Raw genomic sequence first — 22,761 nt, forward strand, 5'->3', positions numbered from 1 at the left:
TCCACGCTTCTCTGGTTTTGCTTTGCATTTTATAGCATTGGAGATCATTTTAGCCAAGCAGCCTATCATTTTCTGCACTTCTTTATACTTTTCCTCCTCTCCAATCAACATTTTAATTAAAGTATGCTGTTCTTCTGAAACATGTGTTGGCTTCATCCTTAAATAACAGCCACCTGATTGACATCTGTTTTTTTCACAGAATGAATGACTTCACTAATTGAACTCCACACTGCTATTATTTTGAACGTGCCTGTTTCAACTAATTATTCAGTTACACAAACCCAAGAGCATGCATATCATGAATGTTGGGTCTGATGGTTTTCTATCACTCTGCTACACCTACTGATAACTTATTTGCCATGTAGTAATATAATTTCTACCAAAAATAGTGATTGATCTGGTTAGTCATGTTGGACTGCTATTATTTTAAACGCAACTGTATGTCAGTACAATTATTTATTTTCCATCCTGTGACTTATCTGTGACTCATTCTGCTGTTTTGCATTCAGCCTGACACATGCTCTCATCAGACCTCTGCCATATATCCGCAGTGCCTCGAAGGTGATGGTTCCTGGACTCTTAGTGGATGAGGATATGGATTTGCCACCCTTTCCTGAAAGCACTTCAGGTGGAATTCTTTTTAGATTTTTGGTCTATAGGTATAATACCATGCCATTAACGCAGCCACAATCAAATCTCGCATGTGGCAGACTTGTCCACGGCTCTTAAAATGCCTCTGTGTGCTCAGCAATATGTGAAACAATGGATGGACCCTTTGTTTGCTTAAGGTAAATTAAACATTGAACATCAACTAGCTTAAGATGTCTAACTGAAGCTTTCAAAAATATGCATTCAACTACAAAATTTTCAGTATGTTTAATCTTATCATCTAAAATCTAAAATGTTTTATAAATAAAAAATGAATCTAAAATACAAAATTGGCTGCAGAAATGTGTCAACGAATAATCCTAAAAGTCTGTTCTTTTTCTGTATGCAAGCTTTCATAAGCACTACCTCTCTACACAAGTCATCATATCTGATACTCAAAATTATTGCATATACATATAGGTGAGGCAAGACCTGAACCAATCAAAATGTAATAACCAAGAAGGGTTGGGTTTCCATAAATCATCGTAAGAAATCATTTTTATATAGTGAAGCAAGCATTACACTCTCTCTCTCATTTAGGATGAGCTTAACACTGTGATGATTTTCGGAAACAGGGCTCAATTTACTACCACAAAACTGCTGCCTTTTGGCAAACTTCAAAGCATTCTTCAAAGAAGTCTTGACTTTATAGATTTGTGTCTATGGAGTAATCACAAGCCACAATTGTAAGTTCAGCAGACATCCTGTAAACACAAACATGGAATAGAAACAGAAAGAAAACATGTGCTCAAAGAATAATTTGTTTTAAGTGAACTGAAGCATTGTAGGTCTGATCTAGTTTAGCTGCCTTAAATCAGTGATCTTTAGTCTGCATCCAGGAAGTTACTTTCTTGAGCTTATCCTCAAATATCTCAATTGTAAGCTGGAACTGTACATTGTGTATACATATATACATATCCATATATACATTGTGTATATAAACATATTATACATATATTGTACATACATTGTTAATATATTTTTGTGTATATATATATATATATATATATATATATATATTTTTTTTTTTTTTTTCTCCCCTATGCACCCCAGCTTTTTTTCCCCCTCAGTTTGGACAGAGCACTCTCAAACCATTTCACCGCGAGTTATACTGTGTATGACTATGTATGTGACAAATAAACCAAACTTGAACTTGAACTTGAAATATCTTATCTGCTGGACATGGAAGCTCATAAATAAATTAATGGCACTGGAGATAAACCCTTAGATTAGATAATCACTGGAACGAGTCAGAAATCATCCAACATTTAGTCAAGTCAAATCAAATTTATTTATATAGTGCTTTTTAGAACATATGTCACAAAGCATCTTTACAAATGTTCGTGTCCAAGCCCCCAGTGAGCAACCAAGGGCAAGTGGCAAGGAAAAACTTCCTAGAGCATGAAGAAGAAACTTTGAGAGGAACCAAGACTCGGTGGGGTGCATCCTACTCTGGCCGACAACGGTCACCACAATATTAACAACATTGGCAATAAGAAGCAGAATAAATAGTGAAAGAGAAAAAAATATTAATAAAATGAAAAAATAAGCAATTAATTATTCCGATTCTCTAAGAAGTCCTAGTCTAGTCTCGATGGTGTGTGCGTGTCCGAAACCCATCCCGCACAAAAAGGTACACTGTGTTCTAACACGGGAAAAGATTTCAAAACATTTCTTCCAATGAAGATGGTGGTGGTGTAGGTGGTGTATATGTAGCCTTCATTGCTTATCACACTCAGGAAGGTAGTGCTGATTTAAGATGATAAGAATGAACGTAAAATATGTTTTAGACCAGATGCAAGGCATTCTGAATTCAGCTAGTATTTGGGACAGAAAAATACACCATTGTCAATGTTTCCTAGCATCCTGGGGTCCATATCAATGTCTGGGGTAAATGGGCAAGCTCATTAAACATCCTGAACACTCGAGAAATATGTCAGAGCAACCTCAATAAAGTCTGAACTGAATAACAAATGGAATAACAAACAAACATTGGAAAGAAAGTTAGCTTTTTGACTTGGAAAGCAGCTCTAGCTAAAATTAAAGGCAAGAAAACTGATGTACAGACATTAAAAATAATAAGTACAAAAGAGCTGACAAAAAATGTAAGGTATGTAAAAAAATGTATGACTGAATATGTTTTCTTTCATAATATTCTTTACATTACATTACAACAACCCACTGAGAAATTTCACACACATGTTTATTATTAGTTGCATTTATATAGCACCTTCTGAAACTCAAGGACACTTTTTTTTTTTAACACCCTCACACACCTGATAAGAAGCAGCAGCCAATTTTACACACAGCATACTCTTGATCAGAAACCACAGCCCCCTGGGGGACTGCAGCAAAAGGTTAAGACCAGGACAGAGCACCAACCATCACTGGACACACACAACAATAACTTAGAGTATGCAATCGACCTAACCTCCATGTTTTTGGACTGTGGGGGACTCCAGAGGGAACACCACCCCGATAGGGACTTGAACTCAACACCCTAGGGCTTAGAGACAAACATGCTAACCACCAAGCCAACTCACGGCTGAGAACCGGGTCTAAAAGTGCTCTGAGAGTTGGAGGTGGTGTACTCTGTGGTAAAAACTGACACTTTCATAGCACTTGCTGCAGTTATCATACCTAAGACAAATTAGTGAGACACAAGTCATGTAATCTGCTTTTATTTTAACCCCAGTATATTAGTCAGTGTGAAACGAAGCCACTCCTCAAGAATTAGACTGAACAGAGTCACCTCTCTTAATACTGTGCCTCTCATGCTGTTCCCTTTCCTGTTCTTCTCATACCCATCAATGCTATTATATGCTCCTCCCATTCATGTAACATAGAGCAGAATAATCTGGAAATAACTAACAACCGAGAGTATTAGCTGTTCTACATGTTAAGTTACGAAATTTGCACACGTCTCTTCACTCACACGCATCTTTGTGGATGGCTTGGTTATAGTAAAAACATGCCATGGTTTCTTAATGTAACAAAGCAATAAAGATGACATGAAGCCTTCACTCACAAGCCCTTTGCTCTGTAACTGTATTATAATGACTGAATGTTTAAGATCTACAGCAATGATTCCACTTAGTCAAGAAATAACGTAGAATTGCTTTCCCATTAATGATATTCATGTGTAGCTAAAAGTTCAGTGACAGCTTTACTGATGAGAAGCTTATCACTTCTCAATGGCTTCTCACTGGACTTAAACTCGATGTAATACAGGTGATCCATTAACTTCCCCTAAATCTCCTAAATCTTTGAGCAACGGAAGACCATCAGGTCATAAATCACTAAACGAGTGCCACAAAACCACACTTTCTATCTAACTTAATTGCTTTTTACATTTCTCCAAACATCCTCTCTTGGCTACCTCTTTGTCAGAAACAGAAAGTGTGCTGCTGTTCAAGATACGTGGAAAGTAAGTTGCTGTAGAAATCTAGGTCAGAAGTTAATAAATGGTTTGGATGTCCTGTGTAAATTGCAGGTAGTTCCAAAACCTAAAAATGTGATAATACTTATTCAAAATATATTACCATATTTCATATACATATTAAATACACGAGGACACACATGACAATGCTGCACTTCTCATTTTTAAAAAGACCTCCTGGGTTTTATTTTACTTAATAAATCAGCAGCAGGTAAATAGCAGTGAAGTCATGCAATGCACAGATCTAAATTATGAGGAAAGCAGTGGACCTTTTTTTTTATCCATGTCTAGTAGCAACATGCGGCGAGGGAGACATTGATCAAACAGATGCACATGTGCCAAAAATATCACTGCATTTATCCCGGCTGAAATCTATCTTAGGTTGATGTTGCATACAGCTATCAGGGCAGGCTCAGGTCACAGGTCCAAAGACCTGGACATGAGTGCATCCTGACAACAGCATGCACCTCTGTTAAGTATTCTACTAATCCTAAACAATCGTTACATAATTCTGTGCTCAGCATGTTCCTGACACTGGCCTTATAGTTCAGCACCTATCCGCAGAAAGAAATTCATCAGATAACTCACCGAAAGAGTTTCATTTTTTACAGATGATCCTTATCAGGCATGGGTAGAATTAAAAAAATAATAAAATAAAACCATTTAAAAGCCTCACTGTCCATGGTGTGTACGCCATGTTTCCTTTATGCATTAACAGTTGCAGTTGTAGAACACATCTCAAATGAATCCCATGATTTGTGACCGTTTTGTTGGAATATGATGTAGAAGTATGTTGAAAAATCACCTTGATCAAATTTTTGACTAGATCAGACAAATTTTGGTTCAGAGAAAAAAACTCTCTTGCACAAGATGAACTTGTGCAGTAGCGGCAGATTTAGTATTGGTGGCATAGGAAATATAGCAGTTTATCACCATAAAATCACTTAACTCCTTCCAAGTGGCAAAACTAACACCGGCTTAGCTCTCTGACATCCATAAAATCTGTATCATTATATCACAACATTATATCACATCAGCATGCTGTAAAAAATATTTAATTGGTTTCAATCTTGTAAAGATGTAATTTGATATGCAATATGAATTATTCACTCATGTGAGGTCTTTGTAGCACTGAGCTTCCAAGCATGTTCAGCCACACTGGATGGTGAACATTGAAGGTTAAAAGAAATTTGCAGAGGGATTGCAGAAAATATACAATATTTATAGTTTAAAACATCATCATCTTGAGAGAGAGATTATAGTATGAGACAAAGCATACTTGCTGAGATGAGGATATAAGATTTCAGAAATGACTAAACAGTCGGGGGGGGGGGGGTTAAAGTCACGATATGATCAGAGAGCATGTATGAGTTAAGGATGTGAGGTATCAGATTTTACTAACAGAAAGACTCAGTGTGCGTGCGTTTTTGGATTATCCTTTTCATCCTCTGTTACTGCGCAAACAGCAATAACTCCATGTGCTCCAGGTATTATTGTTTCTCCTCAATTTCTTATAGAAAGCAATATGGTGTTGACATATACACTGTATTATAACTGAAGAAAAAACATTAGCTGGTAATGCTTTATATTTCAGATAAAACAGATTTATGTCTGCGTGAATTATGATACTAGTTCACTTCCTAAATGGCAACTGATAACCATCTATTCATATAAACCTTTTAATTCTGTGTCTAATGGAAGGATAATTGTCAGGGGAGGTTACACGATCCTTTGTAAATTAATTTAAGCCTGAAACTGATTACATTATCTTCACTGTTCACTGATAGTCTTTTAACAGAAAAGGAAAATGAGATTCAGCCTTTTCTTCCTTTCATTTGGCGGTTTTTCACAGCTGTGGGGAAATCTGACACATTTCGGTATAAATTTCAATATTTCTGAGTATTACTTCTTTTTTACGTGGTTAATTATGCAAGTTTTGAAAATTGTGATATTTTTCTTACTAGACCAAGTTGCTTCTAACTTGTTTTGTGTGCCTGTGCATCTTTAGGCAGTAACTACAATCTGGAGTGTTTAAATGATTACCTCTTCACCATCACCTGCCTTTTGAATACGTCTACTGAAGTACTGCCCCACAGCACCACCTCTTGGCTAGAGTTCTATGATTACGTGTTAGTGCTGGTGATATTTATTATTCATGAATCTCATGAATATTCAAATTTATGCAAATATAGTTCTCATCCTGTCTATCAATGGTGTAACGAATTTTAAATAGAATTTTACAATAAAAGTACTCAATTTAATGTTCATGTATTGTACAGGGACATGAATCAGGGACACAAGTGTGTGTTAAAGGCGCACACACATGGATGGGTTTGCGTGTTGGACGTATCTCCATGGCTTGAATACACGTTCAGTGACACGGACACCTTCCAGATCTCCCTGACCTCCAGTTACCATGGCAACAACAGCTCAGTAGTTCTGGAGATGGAATACATGCCAGTAAAACACAGTAAGACCATGAGTACATGCAAACAGTTTCTCATAAGCGCACACACACAGAAATATATACCTAGACACAGTCTTTGTAAGTACTTTTTTTTTTTTTTTTTTTTTTTTACTTTTTTTGCAGTTCGTCCTGTTCCTCCCACTAACCTGACATTGCTATGGGAGATTGATCAGGCTGTTTTTTATTGGCAGAGTGGATACCAAGAAAACATCTTCCTCATACCGTACCTCCAGTACAAATTTAGCATTAGCAGCAAGGACCAGGTGTGTGTGTGTGTGTGTGTGTGTGTGTGTGTGTGTGTGTGTAGCTCTGCTGCAAATGTCTTCCCTTATGTGCACATATGCCAGAGTTTGCTTGCATGCAGTGTATGTTTATAGGTTTTGGATGTCCAGCTGGTTGACACAAATGTGGCTGTGGAAGTGGCCAGGTTTGCACCTCACACAAACTACACAGCACGTGTGTGCTCAATGCCCAATCAGATGCATTACAAAGGTGTTTGGAGCCAATGGGGATCTGCCATACACTGGACAACCGGAGCCATTCACAGTAATAGAATTTGCATACATTGTCAATGTAATAATGCTATAAGGAAGCCTGCATAAGGAAAAAAAAAAATCATATTTATACTTAGAAATATAATTACAGATCCACTATGCACTATAATGCTAGCAGCAGTCTAGCTTCCAATGATCACTACTGTTAAGCTGTTTTGTGTGTCTGCAGAAGCAGACTCTCTGGATACATCACTGGACAGTAGATGGTTTGCTCTGATCAGTGTGCTGCTAGTTTTGCTACTCTTCTACATTCCATATTCCTGGTAGGTCTCTGTCTTAAACACACACATGCACACCGGTAAACCTTATAATATTATCTTTATTTTTACCTAGGTGCAAAAGTCAGGTACTGACACCAAGTCCCACTTCATATTTCAGAGATTTCAAAGTGAGTCTGATGAATTAGATTGAACATCTCCAACACTAAGCACTGTACAGAACTAATGCAAAGACCTATGTTTCATGATTCTCAAATTCCATTCCATAGCTAATTTATTTTGTATTCCCAATGTGTGTGCACATGCATGTATATAACTTTAGCTAGAACTCTAAGCTCTCAGGACATGCATTTTCAGAGGCCTGCGGTGCAGCCAGCTGTACTTCCACAACAGGAGGAGTCTCTTAAAATTGACAGTATATTTGAAGAGTTTGAGAGCAGCCCTCAGTCAAGCTCCACCCACTATGAGAAGATCAGCATTTATGCCAACTCAGGGTATGCCTGCATCTCTGCCCCACCCAAATCTCCCAGCATGCTCCACTGCACTGAGGGTGCAGAGGTCAGAGCTGCAGAGAGCAGCAGCATGATGTACACCAAAGACTACTGCAAGCTCAGTCACACAGACTGAATACATACATATATCACACAAAAACCAAATGCACACAACAAATGTCCCAGATGGAAAATTGGCTGCAATAATGGAGTAGTGCTACTGATGGGAACTTTAAAAAGAAGTTTCTTAAAAGTCCGTCCCAGTGTGTTAACATTTTTAAAAAAAGTTTTAAAAATGAAAAACAGGCAAATAAATAATCTTTCTCCTAGTAAATACTTTAACGCAACTCTAAAAAAAAGATCCTTTAAATTACAATTCTACCAGTCCAGTATACCTTTACCAGCTATTGCACTATAACCAATATTTTCTATAATTCGGTATTGTCATATTTACATGTTTATTAATATGTCATACTTTTTGTTTGCGATTTTATGCAACTGGACCGTCAAACAGCATATTGAGATTTAATTGTTTAAAGTATGATGTTTAAATGTCTCACTCCTGTATCCTCTTTGGAAAAACATTTAACATGCTTAGCCTTTTAATTTAAAAAAAATAAAAAAGTTTCCCCCACATGCTAGTTGTTTTCTATAAAATTGTGTAAGGAGTTGGCTCAATATTGAGAGTGGTCTTACTATTCAGAGATCCATGGATGGGTCTCATTAATATTAATTTTGCCATTATACTGACTGTCCTCTTTCGAAAATTTTTGGATCACACGCTGAAATTTATTTATTTATTTTAAATAAAAATCACAACACTATCAGAAATTGCACAAATAAATAACGTGACGCCTGCCGATGGAAAAGTGCCCCAAATAAGAAGGATCAAGCTTTTCAAACTAATTGATTTGCCTCTACTAAAGCTGAAAATAGCATGGTCTTTGCAATAGACCATCAGACTGAATCAGCTGAAACTGATCCATACACAGCAGAGATACTGCTTGCACACTGCAAACATACACTGCGTTTCTACCAGTCACCCTCACAGTTTGGCTAACAGGAACACATACCCGTGATGACCACTGCATTTCTGCCAAACACAAATAACAGTGTGGCAAACAGGCAACTGATGCCAACAAGTAGAATACCTGTAAATTTACAAAAAAGGTAAACATGCTTTAATTTTTCCATCAGATGTTGCAGGTGTTGACATACTAGTCTAACAGAGACAGCACTTTTTTCATAGAAAGTTTTATTAAAACCAACATAAGAGCAGGACACATGTTCCCATTAACAAAGAAAAAAAATTAATTCTATCTGGTGAATTCAGTTTGATCCGACGATGCATTTCAAATGATCCCAAATTCAACATGTAACAACTTAAACCTGCATTAGCATGCTGACGTGTGGAGGCCATTCTGTACAGACTGACACAGCAAAACTGCCAGGCCGAATCAACTCGTACAGCATTCTTGTTAGACTCCAAGGCGTTAGGAGTCCAGAACTCATTTTAGCGTCTAGAACAGCTTAAAACTGAGATCAAGTGCACTGCGCGACAGCAAGATTGGTCTCAGTGCTCGATAATGAGGCACTGCTCTTCTCCACACAAACACACACAAATCTGTGACCAGAGCTACTGACCTCACATGCATGCTCACACACACACACACACACACACACACACAGGGAAATGATCAAAAATAGGAAAATATATTCAACATTAAAATAAGATGAAACATGCATGCACGCGCACACGCACGTTCACATGGACACTACACACACGGAAAGTTAAGAGCTTCAATCCAAAGTCGCATCATGTTTACTTTGACTAAAAAAAAGAAAAAAAAAGAAGTCCTTTTCTGACTGGTGGGTTTTGGCTAATAAGATAAACAGTGGGCATGGACTGTCCTGCAAGGCTTTCTGGGAGTTGGGGCTGTGACATCCCTATCAGAGTGTGGAGGTGGGGCACAGGCCCTGGGGTTTGGGACAGATGGCACCAACATCACAACGAGTCCTTTCAGTCCAAGGAAAGGGAAAGAAGAGAGGAAAAAAGAAAAAGGGGAAAAAAAAAAAAAAAAAAAAAAAAAAAAAGGGGGGGCTGCAAAGTGTTGACACATTCCCTCCATCAATCCATCCTTCCATCACGTCTACGAGGGGGAGAATTTTTTGGCTTGTGCTCGGACTCTCTTCTCATACTCCACTCTGTTCTGACTGAAAGCACACAACAGCGTGCACGTTAACACCTCCCACTCCCTTTGTACTGTGGGTGGCCCCTGAGCATGTGTGCAACTGGCTCACCAGTATATAGTGTAAGCCTCAGCCTGAGCTGGGTCCTGAATGTTCGGCTCATTCAACAGCTCTTGGATGCCCAGCAGAATCTACAAAAAAAAAACAAAACAAAACAAAAAGAAAAAAAAAAAACAAACAAAAAGAAAACAAAACAAAAACCCCAACACACAGACACTTTAAAAATCCATGAAAAAAAGAAACACTTCTAAAAACCTGTGAGAAAAAAAAGGAACCGAGTAGTACAAACTACTTGATTATAAAAAGAAATCCAAGCACAAAGCTCTTCAAGTCCATATCCAGAACTGGATTTACTTTTTAATCGCACTAATGAGACCAGCTTATAAAAAGGTATTTTAGCCAAAAATGTTTTAAATTGGACAAAGCTGGTGTAACTCAATGAGACAGACTGGAAGAGCATGCATATGTGCATTCAGAGCACCCATTCAAATAACAACCCAAACCCCCACCCCCCCAAAAAAATCACCATGGCCAAATCACCATTCGCCACTAGTGATATTTTAAGAAGAGTGTGGTGCTTGCAGTCGGACACATGCAGCTCAAGAACCAGGTGTGCAACTGATCATTTCATAGTGATCAAGTGACAGCAGGAAGAGCTGACTGAAGTCTAGAATACTGTTGAAAGCAGACAAGTCACCTGTTTGATTGTGATAGCTGGTCTCCAGTCCTTATCCTCCTCTAGAATGGAGAGACACACAGTTCCTGATGGGTAAACATTAGGATGAAAGAGCGGGGGCTCAAATTTACCTGACAGACACAGAAACAGAGATAAAGACAGACAGGTTAGACACATTACCAACAGTCTCACCTACACTGGTCTAGGGATGATGAAGCTTATAACCACATGCGATTATAAAACCTGTGTTTTTGTTTGTATTAATTAAAATGAGTGAATCTCAAATTTTCCTATTTTGGGTCCAGCAAAACAATCAAGTTGGCTTATATTACCAGTTGTGAAGAACAAGCAAAGCACAAAGTAGAGACTGTGTGTGTGTGTAAAACATACATTTTGGGGGTGATGAAGGGTAGTCATCTTTGAAGAGCATCCTCAACTTAAACAGCCCACCCTCCCATGGAGTCTTCAAATGATACAAAAGTTGACAGAAAAAGAGAGAGAAAGAAAGGGCTTTATACAAGATGCATTTAAAACTTGTAAAGTGACCAGTAGGTGAGCTAACCTTACCCCTTTCTTTCCCGGGATGGCGCATTCCCAATTCATCAGATTCATTGTACCATCGGGGTTCTTAGTTGGTACCGCAACAAAGCCCTGGAAGAAACCATTACAATACAGCTCATCTCTGAGTGACAAATACACATGTTTACTGCTTCCAACAAGTGTTAGGTGCCCTGTGAATTAAGGGGAATACAGCACTGGCAAAAAACTAGAGAATTCTTACCAGATCAACTACAATGATTTGTATACATTTGCTGGCATCATCCTCAAATAAATTGCTGGTGCTGAACGCATAAACACATAACAATTGCATAATACACTTCAGTCTATAAGTGGAGTGGTCAGGCAATTAAAACCTAGAGAGAGACTCACAAAAGGGTGGTCTTTCCGCCATGCTTTGCGCTCTTGTGCAAGTCGACTCAGGGCAATGCCAGACATGACCACTGATCCTGTGGTGGAAAGAGTCAGAAATTAACACATGCTTACAACTGGTTCTAGAATATTAATCAAGCTTTTGATGTTTGTAAACTAGACAAACATCACTCTACAAAAGTCTAGAAAATAATCGTGGCTTTCTTAATGAAATGAAGCTAGCATTTAACTTTGCCTGTATGATCTTTTAAAGATCAGATTAATGACAGGAGAGCAATTAGTATAGGTTTCTACGTGTAGCAACTTTAATACTGTGTTATTTTTACGTTACCAATTACAGCTTTAGTAGCCAATATGTAACGGGAATGTCTGTTGAAAACAACGTAGCTTTTCCCAAGAAATAATAAGGAGTAACAGAATTGCAGTTCATTTATTTGTATACTCTCGCATAACTGGCTAGCTATATGCTACACACGTTCACCCACAACGCAATAAGACAATGACACCAGTCTGGGGTAATTTTGCTCCTCAAAAAAAGTCACTAATCACATTAGAAACCACATTCAGTCAATTCAATTCTGACTGCACAAGTCGCCAAAAGTTACCGTTAGCTCGTTAGCCACAGCTAGCAAAATATTACGCTAGCTAGCCAACATGCTAACTTCCTGGGAGCCATTACAAAAACGGATTAAACGTCTAGCGCAGATCACAAAAGTGCCCGTAGCTCGGCACACAGTTGCAGCTCAGACTAGCGAATAACGGAAAAGTCTGCGTGGCAGCTTTTAAACGCTGGCCGTGAAACTACCTTAAACGATTAGTTCACGTACCGCTTCTATCGACTTTGCGAGAAACTACATCGCAGCAACGCCATTCACGAGCGCGCAGGACAAAGAAACGAGACTTCCTTTGACGCGAGCGCGCATTTCGCGCGGACGGCGATCGAGATTAAAATAAAACGGAACGAATGATTGGCTGACACGACCCTGCGACCGTTAAAAAATGAGCAGTGGTAATCGCCTTACCGCGTGAACGCCAGGCTACTTCGTGACTTCCAGACCCGTCTATTAGAACCGTGCTAGACTCGGGACAAAACCAGTGAAGTTTCCCTCCCGAAAAGACATCCGTTCTGAACCAGGCTAAGTAGGACCACTAGTATAGCACTTATATCGCCTGAAAGGAATAGAAACACCCCAAATTATTTTTCGTATATTATATTCTTCGCTTAAACAAGAAACTAATGCAATGTACAGTGTTGAACGTTTGGGAAATGTATGTGCTGGAATGTAATAATTTCTCAGCCCTTTTGTTTGCTATAAACATTTAGGACAGGCATTGCTTTAGTCCACTGAATATTTTAAGTTGGCGCATATTGACACACGAAGTCCGTTCAAATTGTACAAGAGATGTGCGAATATAAACACATATAAACACACAAGTTTTTTCTTTTAAAAATGGCTTTACTTTACAATAGTTACCCTTTGGCATCGTTTGAACCCGATGAAGTCTCTATGGCAACGATCAACCAACGTGGATAATTGCATAAATAAAAAAATCGCAAGAGGGCGCAAGAGAAACTTCTATATATTACAATTACATAAAAATTCTGTCTTCGTTCAGTCGCTGCAGTTTCTCACATTTTCTAGGCACAGGATTCTAATACGGGAAAAATACAGAGACGCAGAGAGATTTGTTTAAAATAACTTTATAGGATAACAGTCATGTGTGCGTTTGATTGTATAAATGTGGCAGGTTGTATACATGTGTCACGGGGGTGGGGTGGAGGGGATGCGAGCTGTCACACGTGACTCAGAAACTGGAATCATTCACGTGTCCAGGCTCTGTTACAGACATAAGCTTCGATACATGAGTATAGGATTAGGATATGGTACAGAAGAGTAATGAGAATAGTCTTGGAGGAAAAACTATAGCCCAAAGTACAGCTGCAGTATGTGTGTCAGACAGCTGGAGAGAGGTCTGCTCTTCGAGTGAACAGCCATGCATTAAAGACAAAATGATTGTCTCGGCTCCCTGCTTTTATATTTGTTTGTATTTTATTGTTTGCTTTTTTTTTTTTGCCATCCATACTTGCTTTTTTATACTGATAAGATGTAGAAAGTACCTTCCCTTTAAAGATTAAGCACTAATACTCTTACTACTGCTAATAATAATAGTACTACTACTAATAATAATTGTTATTATTATCCCTTTTTGAATCATATGGAGATCATGTTAACCCTGAGGTTAGAATGCACTCTGCAATGCAGAGGCAAATGTCCAATCAACAAACTTAATAAACCTCCAAATCCTGTTGAGGTTCCTTTTGGTCAGTGCCTACTCTTGTTTAGACATGGAAATGAAATGCAGTTTAATCAGCTATCCACCCACCCCAAAATCCTGGACTAATTTTTTTCCCCATCATAAATATTAGCATTCAGGTGTGGTTTGTTACTGGCTCATGTTCTACAGCACTGAAGCTACAGAGGCTTGCCGGGACAGTCCAGCCATAAGGAGGAATAAGCATATTTGCTTTTGCTATCCCTAAGATTCAGACCCACCGTGTTCTGCCCTGCAGAACAGTCTAAAGCCCCCCCTTAAGATAGATGTGGGCTTAAAGCCTCTTACATCAAATCTATGTATTCCAGTTTAAATGTCTTGCACAGTGGCCCTGTGTCCTTTTGGATTATGCTGATACATGAAAATGAAACTTTTTATTTTATTTTATGAAAGACAAGTGTGCTGTTTTATACAGGAAAACAGCCTAATTTATCTGACAGTTATGTCCTCTACCAAAACCTAACTGCTTGGCTTTTTTTGCTATCAATACTGAATGAGAAAGACTTCCTGAAATCACATGCCTAGGGCAGGATGACTGTGCAGGACCTTTAATTTTGAATGAATGTATGGCATACAGAGCCTTGGTTACAGCGAATCGGCTCAGCACTAGAGAGTTTGATGTGTGCATTCTTTGTGCTGAAAGGTGCGTTGCGCTGGAATCGGCGGCCTCCCCACTTTTCCGGAATATTCTGGCTGCAAGCTGATATGCTACAGTGCATGGCTCTTTCAGGAGCTCATATTCTAGATCCTCGTTCCTGAAGCATCTGGGAAACACAGGCGTGCAGTTATGAGCTCAGTCAAAAACACATGCAAAACATTAGCAAAGACTGATAATGCTACATGTGCATTCTATTTACCCTGGCTTTCTCACTTGGTTGGCTGTTGTTACCATAGGAATGGTTGTGAAGCTCCTTGGAGACAACACACAGGAACTCTGCCTGGTCCTCATTGCCATAGTTGTAAGAGGAACCAATGCTAACCAGCTACACACACACACATACACACACACACACACACACACACACACACACACACACACACACACACACAAACACGCATACAAAATGTTAGAGAAGAACCTATTAAATCTGTAATATATTTGGTTTTAAGTTGCCTGAAATGCTGTGGAGAAAAATTAAGTGTAAAAAACAATGTGTGCATACGCGCACACACAGCACATGCACACATGCACATGCGTGCGTGCGCGTACACACACACACACACACACACACACACACACACACACACACACACACACACACACACACACACACACACACACACACACACACAGCTGTGTGATAGAGGAAACATGCTTGGACATGCCCTGACTGTGTGACTGAGGGACTGTTGCTAAGAATTCAGAAACAAAGCTTACCTACATAACATGCATACACATACATGCTCACCCATTAAAAGACATTTACACACCTACATGGTGACACGACGAACAGTTACATGACCATGACAACAACAAAAAAACCTTCAGAATGGCTGGTGGGAAGAACTGAACATGCGGTGATTGACAACAGGACACAGGGGGGATTCTGGGACACACCTCTCTGCTGTGGGCAGGGTGAGTTTGACTCGACTCCTCCCCCTTCACTTCCCGAGACACAATCAGGAGAAACTCTGACTTCTGTGCCCGCCCATAACCTACACTGACAAGCTGGAACAACCAATGAGAGCACAGGGCGGGGGGAGCCCGCATCACACACTGCTATTCAGCTGGAGCCGAATGAGCGACCGCCGTAAAGACGGAGGGAAGAGTACATGAGTGACCACATGAGCCCCACCTGCTCGAACTTCCATCCATCTGACATAGTGGAGACCATCTGAGTTAGTTCCTCCTCCTGACACTGCAACACCCTGTAGACATGCTTCACTGGAGTCTAGAGACAGACATGGAGGCAGAGAATGTATATAACTATGCAATTATTACTACCTCTACATGATTCTCTCTCTCTCTCTCTCTCTCTCTCTCTCTCTCTCTCTCTCTCTCTCTCTCTCTATATATATATATATATATATATATATATATATATATATATAGAGAGAGAGAGAGAGAGAGAGAGAGAGAGGGCGCTAAGATTATTTTGCTAAAGGACATACAACATAAATAACTTAATCTTCTACACTGTTTGGACAGATAACAAATGCATGGTTTTTGCAGTGGCTAATGTGTTTACTCACATGTACATTCTTTGCATCTCGATCCCTGATTTTATCCTTAATGAGTTTGATTAATGACGTGATGTTGTAGAACTCGGCCTCCTCAAGAGCTCCTGCAACCCACCCCAATGCACAGGTGCCTGATGATTACTCGCCCAGACTCAGACTAAGCTTGGTTTAAGTCTAAGTCTAGTCTCTTAAATGGAGAGTCCTCTTTGGCATTTTAATGTTGTCTAAATGTAGCCAAATCTGTGTCTAAATTAGAGACCCTAATGGCTAATAATAATATTAATAATAACAACAATAACGTTTATATGCTAATACATATTTGTATGAATACATAAATACATAATTAATAAAGCACTTCCCACACATTAAAGGCAGCTGTGTGAGTGAATAAATGGTACCTTCTTCAGTCAGATTTTTGTTGAGGACCAGTTTTCCATGTCTCAGATAGTTTAGCACAGGCCCAAAATATACTGGGTCTCTGTCAATCAAGTATGCCCCCGATTCATCCTAGCAAGCAGAAGGGGAGAGGGAATTCACACACACACACACATACACACACACACACACACACACACACACACACACATGCACACATTAAAGTTTAACACACTCAAAGAAATAAAAACAGCTTGTTAGAAAAAAAAATACATAAAAAAGCACACATGTAATATTCTTTTTAAAAAATATTTTATTTAAAATCTCTCTCTCTCTCTCTCTCTATATATATATATATATATATATATATATATATATATATACATTTTTTAAATAAAATATTTTTTTAAAAGAATATTACGTGTGCTTTTTTATGTATCTTTTTGTATATATATTATAAATCATACAAGATCTGCTTTCTATTAATAATTTTGTAAAGTATCGCATCATGAGCACTATGCTATACCATATTCCTGCATTATGATACATATATTATTAAGTACTCCAAAAGTCAGATACATATTGTAAAGTATTGCATCACGACCCCAGTAGTGTGATACACATTCTGTAAAGTATTGCATCATGACCCCAGTAGTGTGATACACATTCTGTAAAGTATTGAATCATGACTCCAGTAGTGTGATACACATGATGTATCACACAGTAACCCCAGTAGAGTGATGCACATATTGCGAGGTATCACATGATAACCTCTGAAGTGTGATGCACATATTCTGAAGTATTGCATCATGAATCCTGTATCGGTTTCTATTCTGACACTTGGAGGAAAGCTAAGCTGAAGGATTGCACAAAGAGTTTGCATACAGTTAAGCATTAATGCACAGAGTGGCTTGTGTGTTTGTTTCACTACAGCAGCTCTCTTCGTAATGGAAGCAGAGTGCAATTTATAAATAAAATACAAACATACACACACACACACACACACACACACACACACACACACACACACACAAAGTGAAAATGTACACTGCAGTCGAACAGGAACAGCCACAGATAAAGCTCTAAAAACAGTACAGGCAAAATGACGAAGTAACCATTTCAGCTGTACATCCAGGGTGGTATTAAATAAGGTGGGAAAGACAAATACAAGTCAAAGGTAAAAGAAACACACACACACAAAAAAAAAGGAATCACAACATTGAAACAACAACCATCTCACTTACTGATACTGGAGCTGGAACTAAAAATGTTCACAGCACAGTGATTTTAGAACAGTCCAGAAAGCCACCACCAGAGTCATTGATGGTCCTTCTGCAATTAAGTTTTCTAAGATAAAAAATTTAGACTAGCCAAGACAAGTAGTTATTCATCACAGGCAGGGGAGAATGAGGTGTCTCAGATTTTTGCTCTACATAAACCATGCAATCAAATCATGTGTTATTTTTTAATCAACCCAAACCATTTGTATGCATAATTTTAGAAATCTTGTTTACATTTTACAAATTCTTCCCAGTACAGTAAGCAAAGATTAACAAATAACCATGGCAACTGAAACTGAATGGCAGAAGAAGCTGGCAGACCTCACCACTTCAACTTTACACCCCAGCCCCTTGTCCCTATACCCCAGGCCTTCATTCCTATACCCTAGCCCCTCATTACTATAGCCTAACCCTTCATTCCTATACCCTAGCCCCTCATTACTATAGCCTAACCCTTCATTCCTATACCCTAGCCCCTCATTACTATAGCCTAACCCTTCATTCCTATACCCTAGCCCCTCATTACTATAACCTAACCCTTCATTCCTATACTCTAGCCCCTCATTACTATAGCCCAACCCTTCATTCCTATACCCTAGCCCCTCATTACTATAGCCTAACCCTTCATTCCTATAGCCTAGCCCCTCATTACTATAGCCTAACCCTTCATTCCTATACCATAGCCCCTCATTACTATAGACTAACCCTTCATTCCTATACCCTAGCCCCTCATTACTATAGCCTAACCCTTCATTCCTATACCCTAGCCCCTCATTACTATAGCCTAACCCCTCATTCCTATACCCTAACCCCTCATTCCTATACCCTAGCCCCTCATTACTATAGCCTAACCCTTCATTCCTATACCATAGCCCCTCATTACTATAGCCTTGCCTCTGATCCCTATACAAAGTCAAAGTTATTTACATTGCACTTTTTACAACAGCTTTGTCGCAAAGCATGCTTTACAAATGTCCGAGTCCAAGCCCACAGTGAGCAAGCCAAGGGAAACAGTGGCAAGGAAAAACTCCCTAGAGCATGATGAAGAAACCTTGAGAGGAAACAAGACCTTTCAAGCGGGGGGGGGGGGGGGGGGTATCCTCTGCCGGCCGACAACAGACAGGCCTTCATCCCCTTCATACCCCAGCCCCTCATCCCTATTCTTTAGCCCCTCATCCCATTCAGTGTGATAGCTCCCAAACTGTGGAACTCCCTCCCTCCAAAATTTCCTCTTTCTCAGAATAAATCACAATTTAAAATGCATCAGTTTTGATTTACATTCACCTGATCCTTTGTGTTGCTGTAAACCCAACCCCCTCCCATATGGCTGGTGTCTCACTGTTGTTTTGCTTGATGTCACCCTTGTTTCTGTGTTATCAAATAACTTCATTTTGGCTCATTTTTCTGCCCTGTATTATCATTATTTGACTGTTGTCTTATATATATATATATATATATATATATATATATATATATATATATATATATATATATATATATATATATATATATATATATATATATATATATATATATATATATATATATATATCTTAAATTCTATTCTATTTCTAAAAGAACTATATGTTTGAGAAAAGCACTACATAATAAGACCTAATTGTATTATTATTATATTTGCATTTAAAAGCACATTTGTCCCAATATCAATGATTATCTTTAATTATTGTCATTATTGCAAAACAATTAAACATATGTACCCAGGTACACTATGAAATTTAAAGGTATCTCTCACAATATGAAAAATATGAACACACTTGTTCCACACATGCATGCACACACACAAACAAACATGCGCGCATGTGCACACACACACACACACACACACACACACACACACACACCTGCTTAAGTAGATCTGGTGCAAGCATGGAGCTGGTATTAGAGAAGGTGGATGCATAGTTAATCCGAGTGTGCATCTCTTTTTTCGATTAAAGGCCCAAGGGAACAGGATTATGAGGGATTGATGTGGATTAGGGTTATTTTGAGATTACTGTGTGAGATTAGACCATGAGTAGAGCATGGATAAATGCCAGGGCCTCAAACATCACAACCACAAGAAGCAATCACCACCCCACACATTGCACTAGACCAAAATAGCACCTGAAAACACAAGCAAATCATCTAAAAAAAATACACTTAAAAAAAGCATTTGTTTTTTTGTTCATTTGTTTGTTGAGCAGTGTACAATAATAAACTACATTATTCTGACATATATGTGGGACGTCTGATGACTTTGTTATGTTAGTAGTTATGTCTTTTGGGCTTGATCTCTGGCTTTCTTGAGCAATTTTATGCCTGGCCATTCACTGGGCCAACACTAAATAGAGTTTCACATCAAATTTGCTATGGCCTTCCCCTGAGATTCATCACCCGGAGAACCCCAAGGCTAAGAGACTATGCAAAAGCTCAGTCAAAACATTACCCTCCACTGAAGCTTCCACTGCTGCTGTACCAACGTGTACGTCATGCCGCCTGGCAGTGATTGAACTTCCAAAGTATATGCAACATTTCAAATGCCTTAATGCTTGTAGTGAGATCGCCACAATGTAGACGTTTCAAGACACCAGCAAGTTCATTTTCAACACACATATTTCTCAATACATGCAGCTCAAGGCTTCTTATTGGAAACATGCAAAACAACAATCTCCTAAATTCAAGCGGACAGAAATAGCTTGGCAAAGAAGTAATGAATGACAAAGACCTGATTCAAATGTTGCGTCATCAGACATCGTCAGGTGTCTCAGCCAATAACAGGCAACCTCCACTCAGCCTATTTCACTATGGGAGTGAATTAGTTTGTTGTGTGCATAAGTATGTGAAAGACAAAGACAGTAAACAGCTTAACCTATGTGAATCTTCAGTCTCAGACAGGCAGAACAGCTCAGGTGTGAAACACAGGGTCTTCTTCTGCTGCGAGACTTGTCCCACTACTGTGATGCCATTCATCGAGGTGATACTGTTGCCTGGAAACCATGGCCAAGGGTGGATGGGAGGATGAAGAGACAGCATTCCTATTCTGCTGATGGTTTTCTCCAGCAGACAACCATCTGTTCTTATTAAGCAATCATTGGGTTTAGCTTAGTCTTTGCACAAGCAGTCTTCCAGATGCCTCAGAGGCAGAGATATTTAATTTAACTTTTATTTGAAAAAAATAAAGAAATGTTCACAATTTTAGCTCTCTTTATTTTCAGTAGTTTGATTTTAAAACCAAGACAGCCGATGCTGAAGCATGCCGCTGACATCATCACCACAGGCACCCCAGAACACCTGGACCAATTGCAGCAGAGTGTTCATCCTGAGCAGCCAATGAGAGCGAAGATGGAAAGAGTAAGCCATTCTTTGCTCGACAGAGGAACCCTTGTTCTCAAGTGAAAGAGAGGGACTGTATCCGTGCGTTCAGTTCACACGAGGCTAACCGTCCGAGAGCAAAGCAGCTTTTGGTGGAAAAGAACCATATTGGCAACCCCATTCACACCCCCCTCCCCCCAAAGAATTAATTAATAATAAAAAAAAAATACTACATGGACTTCATCCCTCCCCCAACATTCATTTTGTAAGAGGAGCACTTTATATCAGATAAATGTTTGAATCCAACACTCCCAAAGTGTTCAGTACATGTAAATACATAATCTATAGAAATATAAATGATTCAGTGCCAATTCTTTACTGACAGATTCTATTTCTAAACCAAGACAGTGGGTATTTCAGTTGCTGATTTATATGAATGGATCTCCAATCATGCAAAATTAAGGCCTATTAGTTCTGGAGTCCCCAGTCGCCACTGTGCGCCTGCACGCTCAGTAGTCTGAAACTTCTGGGACTTGAATTACGTCAGCGTTTATTTAAATTAGAGGAAAATATTGAAGTTTCAGTATGAAAGGTTTTGACCCAAAAAAACCAAAACAACAACAACAAAAAACATGCTTATTAGGTGAAAAGACCCCTTGAAGGCGTAACGTTTCATTTTTAAACAAATATTTACAACATATTGCTCGTTTTTCACTTTTAAAAAAAGAACTATGCAAAGCACACGATCTTATTCAACTTTACAATTAACTGCAACAAAGAAACTCTATTTAAGCAAAGCATTTACACAAGATACCTTATCGGAGTCTAGATCGGGGTCCGCTTGACACAGACGGCACAGAAAAGACTTCGGATCTCGGCAGAGCGTCTGTTTTGTGGTCAGGAAATACGTGCCCCCGACATTCAAGCGCACCCACTTCGACGATCTGCTCAAAGTCTGCATGGTCTCTTCCGGAGACGGGAGCGAACAGCGCCGAGACCCGTGTCCGCTGATATCGCAGTTACCCTCGGCCATTTCTCCCTCCGTCCCGGACAGGAAACTGTAATCGTTGGCTCTCCAAACGACCGAAGAGCGCAGCGCACTGAGCGCACAAACCTGGGAGTGTCGAACTGCTGTAAGCGAAAAAAAAAAAATCCGTCTCGCAGTATTCTTAAGTTCCTGTCCGGTTATAGGAAAATATATAATCACCTAGACAGAATTCTTTAAACCGTCCAAAGGCATAGTTATGTTCTGCACGCTTGGTGACTTCTGATAGGTATGTAGATCTCGGAGTAGTCCGGGATGGTAACAGACCACAGCGGATCTGATCTCTGGCTGGACGACCAGAAGTGCGACTTCGGTTTGGGTGTTGGGCTGCTGGTGTGGTCTTCCTGGACACCGCGCAAGAGGGCGCAAGATCTTTACTTCAAGTACATACGTTTAGAGGGAAACACTCGATACTTTGCATTCCATATAACATTTAAAAGGGAAGTGAATTTTGCGTAAAGGACCATCATGAACTCCAAATTGTGCTATTATAAGATGGACTGTGTCACTCAGAGAAGGTTCGCTTTATAAAAGCGAAGATGGAAAGGAGAAGATTGAAAATGG

The 22,761-nt window shown here is 39.3% G+C and overlaps 3 protein-coding genes across 10 annotated transcripts; 1 reads left to right on the forward strand and 2 right to left on the reverse strand.

Annotated features, from left to right (window-relative positions):
* Positions 1-4,991: 4,991 nt before the first annotated feature.
* LOC113578457 (interleukin-21 receptor) lies at positions 4,992-7,995 on the forward strand. Of its 4 annotated transcripts, XM_027011713.3 has the most exons (9): positions 4,992-5,574; positions 5,875-5,964; positions 6,096-6,216; positions 6,367-6,557; positions 6,678-6,817; positions 6,932-7,100; positions 7,278-7,371; positions 7,442-7,496; positions 7,684-7,995. In XM_027011713.3, exons 2-9 carry the CDS (start codon positions 5,895-5,897, stop codon positions 7,951-7,953), a joined length of 1,110 nt encoding a protein of 369 aa, XP_026867514.2. In that variant the 5' UTR covers positions 4,992-5,574; positions 5,875-5,894; the 3' UTR covers positions 7,954-7,995. The 4 variants fall into 4 exon arrangements, with proteins under 4 accessions (XP_026867514.2, XP_081552354.1, XP_081552355.1 ...); XM_081696228.1 differs by having other exon boundaries at positions 6,367-6,817; XM_081696229.1 differs by lacking the exon at positions 5,875-5,964 and having other exon boundaries at positions 6,367-6,817.
* Positions 7,996-9,588: 1,593 nt separating this feature from the next.
* Positions 9,589-12,837, reverse strand: ube2ib (ubiquitin-conjugating enzyme E2Ib). Of its 2 annotated transcripts, none has more exons than XM_027011715.3 (7): positions 12,696-12,837; positions 11,674-11,750; positions 11,311-11,394; positions 11,134-11,206; positions 10,765-10,874; positions 10,119-10,198; positions 9,589-10,031 (listed from the first exon to the last, which is right to left on the reverse strand). In XM_027011715.3, exons 2-7 carry the CDS (start codon positions 11,737-11,739, stop codon positions 9,968-9,970), a joined length of 477 nt encoding a protein of 158 aa, XP_026867516.1. In that variant the 5' UTR covers positions 11,740-11,750; positions 12,696-12,837; the 3' UTR covers positions 9,589-9,967. The 2 variants fall into 2 exon arrangements, with proteins under 2 accessions (XP_026867516.1, XP_026867517.1); XM_027011716.3 differs by lacking the exon at positions 12,696-12,837 and adding an exon at positions 12,501-12,649.
* Positions 12,838-14,366: 1,529 nt separating this feature from the next.
* On the reverse strand, positions 14,367-22,550 carry kctd5b (potassium channel tetramerization domain containing 5b). Of its 4 annotated transcripts, XM_027011721.3 has the most exons (8): positions 22,360-22,545; positions 21,967-22,283; positions 16,587-16,695; positions 16,201-16,292; positions 15,804-15,899; positions 15,566-15,676; positions 14,865-14,990; positions 14,367-14,771 (listed from the first exon to the last, which is right to left on the reverse strand). In XM_027011721.3, the coding sequence occupies exons 2-8, from the start codon at positions 22,183-22,185 to the stop codon at positions 14,742-14,744; spliced, it is 783 nt and encodes a 260-aa protein (XP_026867522.2). In that variant the 5' UTR covers positions 22,186-22,283; positions 22,360-22,545; the 3' UTR covers positions 14,367-14,741. The 4 variants fall into 4 exon arrangements, with proteins under 4 accessions (XP_026867522.2, XP_026867523.2, XP_081552358.1 ...); XM_027011722.3 differs by having other exon boundaries at positions 14,879-14,990; positions 21,967-22,550; XM_081696232.1 differs by lacking the exon at positions 15,566-15,676 and having other exon boundaries at positions 14,879-14,990; positions 21,967-22,544.
* Between the last annotated feature and the right edge of the window lie 211 nt (positions 22,551-22,761).

This window comes from Electrophorus electricus, chromosome 14, assembly GCF_041902795.1.
Source record: "Electrophorus electricus isolate QZ-2024a chromosome 14, ASM4190279v1, whole genome shotgun sequence".
Taxonomy (NCBI): Eukaryota; Metazoa; Chordata; class Actinopteri; order Gymnotiformes; family Gymnotidae; genus Electrophorus; species Electrophorus electricus.